This window comes from Prinia subflava, chromosome 1, assembly GCF_021018805.1.
Source record: "Prinia subflava isolate CZ2003 ecotype Zambia chromosome 1, Cam_Psub_1.2, whole genome shotgun sequence".
Classification (NCBI taxonomy): Eukaryota; Metazoa; Chordata; class Aves; order Passeriformes; family Cisticolidae; genus Prinia; species Prinia subflava.
This window is the reverse complement of record NC_086247.1, coordinates 53934478-53946230: the sequence shown is the minus strand read 5'-3', so window position 1 is coordinate 53946230 and position 11753 is coordinate 53934478. Positions and strand designations below refer to the sequence as shown.

Here is an 11753-nt window from a genome sequence, read left to right as displayed (position 1 = left end):
TCTTTTTGTGATTTACACATTCCTCTTTCCAAACATTAGGAAGGGAGATTAAAAAGAGGAGTAGCTGAAAAGATAATCCACCTGAAACAGAATATTTTCCCTTTGATTGGGCAGCTTTTCTTTTTTTTTTTTTTTTCCTTATGAATGTTTCAAGAGACAGTGGATGATTTATTTTAAAGAGACTCTAATTCAAGGTTATGCCAATGAAACAACTGTCATCCTCTTTGATTTAGATGTTCCAATCTTTCCCTTACGCAAAGACTGTGTTGGCTTCGTTTCCTTTATAAATAATCTTGCTCCCAGAGCTACCAGCAAACCGACTCCTGAGTGGTTTCACCAGTAGGTAAGTGGAGGTTTACTAAATATATCTATGTCAGAAAGCCTCCTTAGAGAAATTAGTGAAATATGCAGTGTTATTGTCGAATGAAGTGCCATATTTCCTAATGTTCCCTGAAATCTTTCATCTTACAATCATACTTTAAAGCAAAATTTTAGCGGGGGTTTTATGCCTCTTGTATGAAGACTGAGTAAGATTATCCTGTTTACCAATAGAAGTTATATAGTGGGAAAACTTCTATTGAAATGTTTCTTATCTTTTGTATACTGTTTTTCCTGCTTCAACTGTTTGGCTTTTTTTTTCACTGCATCAGCCAGAGGCCACAGATCCCTCAGAGACTTTCTAGCTGGTCATCAAGAGTATTCTTCTGGGTCTGGACTGGGAATTATCTGAGGGCTACACTTGCCAGGTATGGTTTTGTTGTATTCGCTGTGTTCAGGGAGACCAAATTCTGTTCTCACTTGCTCAAGTGCAAGTTATTGAATAATTCCACCAATCTATCTGACAGTTACAGGTTTATCAGACAACTGTGTGGTTTGCTGCACTCTAATTGCCAATACTCTTAGATATATAATCCTGTGTCAGTCTACAGCACACAAGAAAGGAAGGCAGAGAACAGCAGCAGTCTCTGCCTTGAAGCAGATAACCACAAATGAGGGCAGGGCAAATGTCTCTGCTTAACACATGTTCTTGGAGATACCTGAACTGATTATTTATCCTTTGACTTTCCCTGTTAACTATTTCAGACCAGAAGCAAAAGCCAAATCTCACTGCATACACACACACACATTCCTCCCCTATATATACGTGTAATTCCATGATACCTGTGCAGAAGTGGAAATACTGCAGCATCATTGCCACAGGGGTTCCACATGCTAGTGCATGGGAAAGACAAGCTAAAATTACCTAATCTGAGGTATCTACATAAATCTCCCACACCTGTCCAGAGGTGGCTTTGGATGACACCACACCTTGTGCAATGACATTTTGCCTATGTCCAGCAATAGCAGAAGCCACAGTAGCACTAAATGCTAACATGTAACCAGACTAAAGCTTTATGTCGCCACTACTCCAAAGGCAATTAGATTTTTACAGGCCTGGAGAATTTAGATTTGAGTCCTTCCAGACTTGTTTTCCTACTCATTCTCCCTCCCAGGTATATGGAATGAAGATGGCAATGAAAAGACAAATCTAAATGAGGTATTTTCTTTACCCTACCCCTATTCTACAGCTTCCCAGAGAAAATAACCCTCTATTGAATTAATCTTTTAATCATTGTCTTTTCACTTTTACTTTTTACTTTTACTTTTTAGCATAAATGGATGTAAATACATTGGTTCAGTGGCAAGACAGAAAGCACAACGACATTTTTAAGTAGCTCTCAGGAAAGAAGATGCTGTGTTTTTATTGATTTTTTTTCAATAAGACATACCTAATACATATCATAAGATAATGCACTTAAACAGCAGGCTACCTGCTACAAATCAGCAGGCTACATGCTATAAATGACCCTTGTTTCTTGTCATTTAAAAATATTAAATATTACTCTAATGATGCCATCTACATTGACTATTATTTTGTTTGCAACTACTGGAGCAAACACAGCCAGAGAAAAAGATGGTTGGTCCCTAAAAGAGCAGCTAGAAGTGCTTTTTTCTGAAGAGCAGAAACACAGGGCTGTGTTTTTTCAAGAAACAGTTTAAAGCTTTTCTGTAAAGGAGATTTCCTTAAAGCTTGTTGGTAACATTTTTTGTGATGGCATTATTAATGGCAAAGAGTGATTTGCTGCAAATTGTAAGAACAGAGCAATGGCCTCCAGAAATGCCACTTGAAGGCCTCTTGATTGATTTTACAAAGATCCCAAAGAACTATTTGCTCTGTGTTCAAATCCACATCATTTTTCATTCTTTGTAGAAATTTACAACTTTATAGGCTTAAAATTAATTTATTCTGTAAACAAATAGGAAAGAACAATGTAATAAAAGCCAACTACAAACTCTGGGGCACAATAACTAGCGTTTCAAAGAAACATGAATCTTTCCACTACAATCTTAATAAAGAAACACATTTAGTAGACATTGATCACTGTAACTCATCACCAAGTCACTCCAATGGCTTGAGACTGACCTGAGGGTGAAGGATGTGACCAAAGGTTATAAGTAAATCACTTCCAAAGCAATCACCTGCATCAGGCACAGTAAGCTTGGTTTGGTCCTTTGTTGTTTGTTTTTTGGGTTTTTTTCTTTAGGTGGATTATGTTGCTAAAAATTACAACTGACTAATAATTATATTTCTTAGTGTATCACAGTAGTTGTATTTCTTAATGTACCTCAACTTTAGAAAGCAACAGAAGCTTTGCAGAGAGTGAGGCTCCACATATTTCAGAAAAAAACAACATATGACATGATCACATCTACTGTCCAGCAGCAAAGACAGGGGAAAGTTTCACTCCAATTTCACTCCCTTCCTTGATAGCTGTCTATTAAATGACTAGCAGAAGCTACCCCTCCCCAGATGTCTGCATTGGTGGAAGGGCTGCACCAAAGTGTAACTACTGAAAAAGGAAACAAAAAACCAGTTAGAAGTGCACTGATGCATTTACAGCCCTTGATTTTGTATGGGTCCTAGTTTTAATCTCTATAGGTTACTCATTTTCAATAAATTGTCCACACACTTGATATGAAGAAGATTATTTCAGTAATGACTTTGTGAACTTTCTGTGTTTCTGCCTTGTGACAAAACAAGGGTCTTTGCATAACCTCCAATATTATATGCTGCTTCTTTTAGTCCCAGGTACTTTAGCTAACAACATAGCTTACAGTCTCAGAAATTGTATGTGAAAAATGATACTGCCACAAGGAGTTAATCTACTAGAAAATGCTTCCTGGGTTTTCAGCTTTAATTTCTTTTACTCTCTGCCATTTTAATGGTTCTTGCCATTTCATTCATAAACTTTCAGAATAATTTTTTTCCTCTCTTCTACTGCAAAGATTTATTTTGTTAAGGATATTAAGATCTCAGTCCATCTTTCTTTCATCTTTTTTACTTTTCCTGCTTCCAATATCTCTACTGAAAAACCAAGAGCTATGCATGTTTTGCATGAAGCTACACTCACATGACAGAGAGACAAGTAGTCCTGGCCTGTTTGGTTCTGTACAGCCTAGATGTTTTATTGCTTTTTCTTTTTTTTTTTTTTTTTTTTTTTTTTTTTTTTTTTTTTTTTACAATAAAATCATGGCATAATAAACATACCTAACCTTAAATATGAACAAGAAAATCTTCCCTGATTTTTCCTTATTCATAAAACAAACACATAATTCTGTTATCTTAGTGCTGATCTTAAAGAGAAAAGGAGGAGAAATATCCAAAAGAAGTAAACCATTCAAATTTTTGTCATCTGTAATCTTTGTAAGATCTCCAGTCTGTTCAGTGTATGATTTGGTCAGAAAATGCTTTTATGTAGTTTTCAAAGTCAGGAAAAAAGAAGCCTCTCCAACATATACCACATCTTACATTTAAAATTTCAGCAGCTATGATTTGCACTTTAATTTTACTCTAGAAATTATTTTTAGAAGGAAGTCACAGCTGTAATCATGTGAGTGAAATTTTGTAAGTAATTAACCCAATTGGTACATGTACAGCTTTAGATGTAACAACTTTTTTTTCAATGTATTTAGCTTGTATACAAATACACTTCCTAGTTTGCTCCCTTGCTCTTTTCTTCAGAAAGAGTCATTTCTATCAATGTAAATTTATTTCTAAGAAAGTAGTGACATTGAAATCATATGGGGCATATACTCACTGTCCTGGTGCAGTAAATCAGCAAGGTCCATGGCAATGAACACCCTTATATAAAAAACACTTATTATCAAGAATCAGAATAACTCTAATCAGTCATTGATACGTGGCAAACACTATTTTCTTGAACACTAGAGGGAGATCAAAGCAAAAGAATAAATTACCAAACACAGCATGGATACTAATTGCAGTTGTTAATAAAATTTCAAAAGATTGTGTGATGAAGATCCAGGTATCACAGCATCTCAAATTTTCTTCACTGTTTTCAAATACCCTTTTTTTCTTTTATTTTACCTACACTGTAATTTTTAAAAATAAAAGGAAAAAAGGATAAAAGTACTTAGAAGGAAAAGGATTCTATCAAAGCCACCAGTACTGTACTCTGGTATGAATTGTTTTTTCATATGAAATATGTTTGATGACAAGATACAAGTTCTAGCATCTGAACAATGAAATGTGACCATGTGGTACTTTTTTTCTAGCTGATCTACAGAAGTAATCTGGGGAAACTCTTGTTTCTGAAAGACCTTTCCTGGAAAGAGATCTTTCTGTTCCATCTCAATGCCAGCAACTGAGACTTTTCACATTCAGAAGTGAAAAATTCTCGTTTCTGAAGGATGGAAACTAATGCTGTCACTCTTTTGCCATCACAGCCACTGTTTCATTTAGTGTCTTCTGAACAAAGTTTTTAACATATAACGCCTATTTTAAAATATAGACTTTCTTACTTTTATATGAAAGAAAGTTATCAAATGTGCACCTTTTTACCATCTCAGTTACTGATGGGAGATACTAATGCTTTCAGTAGGATTCCCAAATAAAGGAACAATACTTAGACAATATCAAAGAACCCAGCTGCCACTAAATTTTAGCAACTTTCTTGGATGCTTCCTGCACCATGTGGGTCTACTTAATAAATGGTGAAAGATTTAAAATGGAGGTCATTTGAGGAAACTACTTCCTTCAAGAGTTTAACAATTACAGCTGAATATATTTCACTTATGATCTGCTGCTGTTGCTCAAGCAGACAGGTCTCTGTTTGGGGTTTTTTGTACAGGGCATGCTGGGGTACCTTAAGCATGGTCAGCCTTGAAGTGAGTGAGATATTTTCAGTACTTTGAGACAGACAGAAAAGCTACAGGAAGTAGCTGACAGGGCCCTTTGGAGTCTGTATTTTTTAGAGTAATTCCTCTGACACTGTTACTTCTAATGACTGTAAAGAACCATATGATGTGTAGGGCAAGGCAGGATCAGGCTTGATGTGCTTTTTCACTTACTTCCTTGTTCAGGGATAAGCCAGGCTGACAGACAAAAAGAAATTCCTGTTAGCACACGTAGGGATCATTCTGTCCTCATAACTCACCTGCCTATAACAGGTCCAGTCCTTCTTGTCCCCATGAAAGGCATTGCCTACCCACTAAAGACAAAAAAAAAAAATTAAAAAAAAAAAAAAAAAAAAAAAAAAGAGAAAAAAAGAGTTGCTATTTTTCTTCTTTTACAGCTTGAAAAGCTAAGCCTCCAGATCCGTGTTTTTGAGTGGCTTGTTGCCTCCTTAAATGCCTGGTACTCCCGGAAAAGCTAGAAACAAGGGAAAAGCTCTTTGACCATAGCTTTTTTGTCAAATGTATCTTGATACACAATTGCAACAGCTTGAAGGCAAGTGACTGAAAGAACACATTGCTCCCCTCTGTGGGGCTTTGGCTGGCATTTTCAGACAAAGGAGGTCATTTCAAGCTGCACCAGGCAGCACAACCAGGCACAGGCAGCATGTCCAACCCCTCACAAGGGATTCATGTTCCACTGGGGCAAGGCTCTGGCAGGGGAACCAAACTGCACAGATCGCCGGGTGTCCCAATGACAAAGCTCTGGAACTAGCTAGAGATAAAGACATCAGAAACGAGCGCTAATGCACTGGAGACTTCTGGGGACTGAGGGAAGGTTATGGCATTTCTAGTGACAAACAAGCACCTATGTGTAGGCTGAGTGAGTTGTGAAATATACTGTATATACTGTGTCTGATACACAAACCACTTACTCTGTTCCAGTCCTTCTAAATTACATTTTTTTCAAAAAATTTAGATACGTAGAACCAGGAGTTCATACATTTCATGGTTCTGGAAAGAAATCAATGCCTACATAACTGGCTCTTTATCACAGCTGGTTTGTGCAGTCCTAAAGCTTAAGAGACTGCTCAGTACCCTTTCAGGTTTTATTTACTGCCAGCTGTTTAGAGAGTATATACATCTTGGGGTCTCTACAATAAATGGAAGTATGGTTTGCTATTAAAACAATAATAGATGAAAAAAAAAAAGCCCCTGGGAAATTACACCGTATTTAAGGTATATAATTTTTTAACCATATCTTCTCATTATAGTTCACAGCTGAAAACAGTTTTATTGCTATTGCAGCTGACTGGTCAGTTTATTTAATATTTTGACATCGAGGGAAAGGTGTTGTTTATTTATTCAGTCAATCAAGTTTTTGTCCAATTAAAAAAAAAATAAATCAAGAGCAGACCTATTATTCCCAGACATTTCAGATGCTAAGTCATTGTATTTCTACTGCACAGAAATTTGTCTTCTAGTTATCAGTGGGCACAGGACACACAGGAGAGAGTTATGGTTTGTGGCCAAGGCTAATGCTCTGGAGTACTGGGAGTTCCCAGCACCATCAAGGGTATCCTCAGCCTTGCCACAGGCTGAAGTACTGGGGCTGGCTTTCAGCTGTGGTATATGAACCAGTGCAAACACACTTTCCAAGTAACAAGAGCATCATAAGGAGCTTCACCATAATCATGGTGATTATCATTGTCAGGTAATCTGATTTTGTATTGTGTCCTAAGTTTGTACAATATTTCAGTATAGTTTCTGGTCCTGCCTTTCATTCTCCCAGTTTGCTGCTTCATCTTCCTTTAGACAGCTAAAAAATCAGATGGAAATGTATGGTAGTGCTACAAATATATGCATTTTTATTAACTTTACTATTGCCATCAGCTCATTGCCCATTATACCAGCTCAGGAGACTGCCTCCCACAAGATAAATAATGTTTCTGAATATCCAGTATTACTGAGCTATTGATTTCTCCATCCTGGACCTAATTTAAACAAGAATGGGTTGAATTTTTTGCCATTTTTGTTATACTTTTGTTACAGTATGTAAATTTGTTTCAGATTTTAAGAGTCTTTCATTGTCATTTATTGCTTTTTGACTGTTTTACATTTCTTGCTACAGTCAGGCAGACTTATTCTTAGACCATGAATTACCTCAAAAAAAGCAAAATCCAAATAATTTAGCTATTGATTGCCAGGATTTTCCTATATGGATTTTTTTTAGTTGTTGTGTCCTATTTTTAATAGTTCTGAAATGTAAACACTAGCTGGGAAATGCTGACTTTTCAGGTACCTGCAAAAGATAAATCTGAGGTATTTCAGAGAGTGAGTGGCATGGACCCTTTATCTGGCAGTACAGTGATGAAGCAAACTGGGAAGGTACTGACAGTGGAGAAGAAACCTGCTGCATCCAAACTGTCTCTGGTAGTAACACAGGAGTGCAAATCTTTCTTTCACCTTTTATACTTGTGTGAAGTGACCTTAGCTGTAATTTGTGTAGACAGTAGAAACGTGCATCCAAGCTCCAAAGTGTCTTCCCATTGGCTTTTAAGACACTGTTAAGATGCAGTTATTGAAAGATGCCTCTGCCCAAGTGAAGGTGAAGACAAGACCATATGCCAAAGTCAAAAGTATGGATTTCATCTAACAACATGTGTGAGGTAGAGAGATAGAAGGAAATAGAAAAGGGTGAGGAGGGAAGAGAGGGAGAGATCAAGCCACCACCCGTGAATCCAGTGGAGTCTTGGTGGTCCATCTTCACCCTAGTCTTCTTGATGCTGGGAGCCCAGAGTCATTTTTCTGGGAGTACCACTGGTGTTACTCATAACAGCTGTACCTCCCATGTGCAGTCTGCCTGTTCCTACACTGCATAGTGCCACTAAACTGCCTAATGCACACTACCTGGTAAATCACTACCAGTGAAAAGCATCCTGTAACTCTGGAACTTACTGCAGATGTATAATACAACAACCAGATCAAGCACTGGAGTTATGACCCACGTAAAACACTGTATACACAGATATTGTTGTCTGAGATTGAAATATGACTGTGCACCACACTGAGGCATCAGAGGAGATAATTGACAAGATCTTTGATGGAACCCAAATAAAATAGTGTGCAATAGCCATGTATATGCTGAAACGAGAATCTCTGAAACAAGATGGTCCCTTTTTGGCTTTCTATTAATTGCTGGAAAACAACATTAAGTGATGTAATTATTCAGTTTACTGTAAATACACCAAAGCCCTTATAAATTCTCTCCTCTTTGCTTAATACAAAGTTACTGTAAAATTATAAGCAGCCAATGTAATATAGCATGACATTCATAATATTATTATTTTCAGTGAAAGAAACTCCATGTTTTTTCAGATAGATTATTTCAGCAATACGACTATATCAACAAAGAAACATTCTTGAAAAACAGTTTTGAAAGAATAGCAACTTAATAAACGTTTGCCATCTGACTCTCCTGCTTAAATCCTATTGAAATGAGGTTTTCTCTGAAGCATCTGTGCTGACTTTCTATAAGAACTGAAAATTGTTAACAGGGTGCTAGATTAGAAACCATTAAACTTAACTGTGACAGTAGCTCATGGTGAGAATAGGAAAAAAATATCATTACAAAGACATTGTCAAGTTTCTTATTCTTGTAAGTAACTCCTTCCATCACATACTGACAGATGTTGGCCTAATTATCTTTGGGAATGTCCATGCATGCTGCAGTGCAATACAGTTCATTTTGTCCACTACACAGCCTGTGTTCTCAGATATATGTGGGTTCTCTCCTGAATGCTTCCTCTTAAGTGATCTTGTTTCATCGAATTTTTGGTGGCTGGTGCTCTAAGTATTGTTTGTATACAAAATAATTGAACCTTTTGACTTCTCCCTTTGAAACAGTATCTGTGTGTTATAGTATTCAGCAGCCCTGATTATGAACAAATATCCAAAGGAATGTCAAGATTTACTGGTATGAAAGTGTCAAAGAAAGCTGGTTTGAACCGAAAAACAGAGGGGGTGTCTTGAAATTTTAGACTCATTTAGGCCAGAAAAGACCTTTAAGATCATTGAGTCAAACCATTAGCCCAGGACTGCCAAGTCCACCACTAGACCATGCCCCTGAGTGTCCCATCCATACATCATTTAAACACCTCATGAGTATGTCCACTTCTCTGTCCATGAGCATGTCCACTCCTCTGGACAGCCTGTTCCAGTGCTGGACAGCTCTTTCAGTGAAAATATATCTTTAAAGAAAGGGACTTTCTAAATACCAAAACTGCACTTGTGTTTCCCAAGATTGGTTATGAAGACGCCAAGAAAAACCCCTTCTTATTGTTTACGGGTCATATCCAAGCTAAATTAATATCATATCAATTTATACATTAATGAAGTGTAAAAAGTCTATTCCTTTGGAAAGACTCCTATGTGCTTGGATATAGTTTAGATCAGGATCATTATGGAGAAAGGAAAACATTGTCTTGGTGCCAAAATAAATATTTTGGGTTTTATAGAGCTGTAAAATACAAACAATAAAATGTACTTCAGATCTTAGAAATATGTTCATGGAATCAAAAGTTTCAATGTAAATGAAAAGGAAGCCTCTCACTAGTATCTAACATGCCTCTAAATACATCAATGCTTACAAATATTTACATCTAAATTGAGGGCATTTCATTACACCATCAGTAATGAGGTAAACATGTTATTGTGCTGGACAAAAGTTTATCTTGACATTAATTTTATTTGTGTCTAATAATACTGAAAATCTTGTGAGAACTGCCAGGCTTTCTCAAAGCAAACAGCTGGGACAGTAAAGATTGCCAAACTCTTGAAGTCTGTCAGATTCATTTCAGTAAATTTGGGGTGCACATTAGTAAAGAAAACTACACTAATTTATTTAAATTACTTTGAAGCTAAAAGGGAATTTGCACTTTGATTTTATTTCAGGTTCAGTGAAGCCTTGAACAGCTCTCATTTCAACCAATTGTTTTTCTCTATGGTGACTATACCTGTGCTTTAAACTGCAATAGATGAGAACTTCAAGTATCTATTTTTGCCTCATATGGGTGACCAATTTCTTCTTGATATGTATATTTCTACATGCTTTATTGTAGGAGAAATTCCAAACATTTCAGTTAAGTCTTAAAATCGCTCCAGATGAAGGAGAGAGCCTTGATCAAGAAAAGAATGGTCTGACTGACAGGTCAGCTTAAGAATAAAGTCAAACCTGAAAGAAGCAACCCAGACTCTTTCCATGACCAGAAGAATGAGCACTGAGAGGCCTTCCGACTTCATCAGACACCAGACAAGCATTCCATCCATGGAAAACATAAGTGATTTTTCAGTAAATATCACTGACTGCACCCAGGTTGTGGTGCCCGAGGAAGTATTTTTCACTGTTGCTGCTGCTGGGATACTGGAAAATCTACTTATCCTCATTGCTGTTGTTAGGAACAAGAATTTACACTTGCCCATGTACTTCTTCATTTGCAGTTTAGCCATCTCAGACATGTTAGGTAGCTTGTATAAAACTCTGGAGAACATCTTTATCATCTTGTGCAAAATGGGATACCTGACACGTCACGGAGACTTTGAGAAAAAACTGGATGACGCCATGGATTCCATGTTCATTCTGTCTTTGCTGGGGTCTATTTTCAGCTTGCTGGCTATTGCAGCAGACAGATACATCACCATCTTCTACGCTTTGCGGTACCACAACATCATGACGCTGAGGAGGGCCTTGGTTATCCTGGCAATCATCTGGGCATTCTGTGCCGGCAGCAGCATTGCCATTGCCCTCTTCTCCTATGAAGCCGCAACAGTCATTCCCTTCACCATCCTGTTCCCTTTGATGATGTTCTTCATCCTCTGCCTCTACGTCCACATGTTCCTCCTGGCTCGATCTCACGCCAAGAAGATCGCCTCACTGCCCAGCAGCACCGTCCATCACAGAACTAACATGAAAGGCGCCATCACGCTCACTATTTTTCTGGGGGTTTTCCTTTGCTGTTGGGCTCCCTTTGTTCTTCACATCCTCTTAGCAAGGTTTTGCCCACATAACCCTTACTGTGCCTGCTACATGTCCATTTTCCACGTGAATGGGACACTCATAATGTGCAATGCCATCATCAACCCTATGATTTTTGCATTCCGAAGCCCAGAATTGCGGAGTACCTTTAAGAAGATGTTCTACTGTTCCAGGTCAAACTACAACTGGTGAACACTTCATCAAAAATGAAAATTATAGAAGCATTTGTGGGGTGCTGTGCAACATCAGTGTGCAGAGTTAAAAATACCAACAATTACCAAAGTAATACTATGCTTGTAGTATAGTGCCAGTGATTTTTCAGAGGGTTACCAAAGAATGAATAAAAAATAAGTAGGCATACAAATCTTTGTCAACCAGACCTCCAAACTAAGCTAATTCTGCTGGTAATTTTCATGCAAGAAAAAAACCTAAACAAATGTCTTTATCTTTTGTCATTTCAGCAAAATCCAAACTAAAATCTGTG

The 11753-nt window shown here is 37.4% G+C and overlaps 1 protein-coding gene across 1 annotated transcript; it reads left to right on the top strand.

Annotated features, from left to right (window-relative positions):
* Positions 1 to 10495: 10495 nt before the first annotated feature.
* On the top strand, positions 10496 to 11461 carry MC2R (melanocortin 2 receptor). The gene has a single exon (XM_063419779.1). The coding sequence runs from the start codon at positions 10496 to 10498 to the stop codon at positions 11459 to 11461; it is 966 nt and encodes a 321-aa protein (XP_063275849.1).
* The last annotated feature ends 292 nt before the right edge of the window (positions 11462 to 11753 follow it).

What these genes read in the sequence shown, in the direction of transcription:
- MC2R (XM_063419779.1), top strand. Translation starts at nt 10,496, where the DNA reads ATGACCAGAAGAATGAGCACTGAGAGGCCTTCCGACTTCATCAGACAC.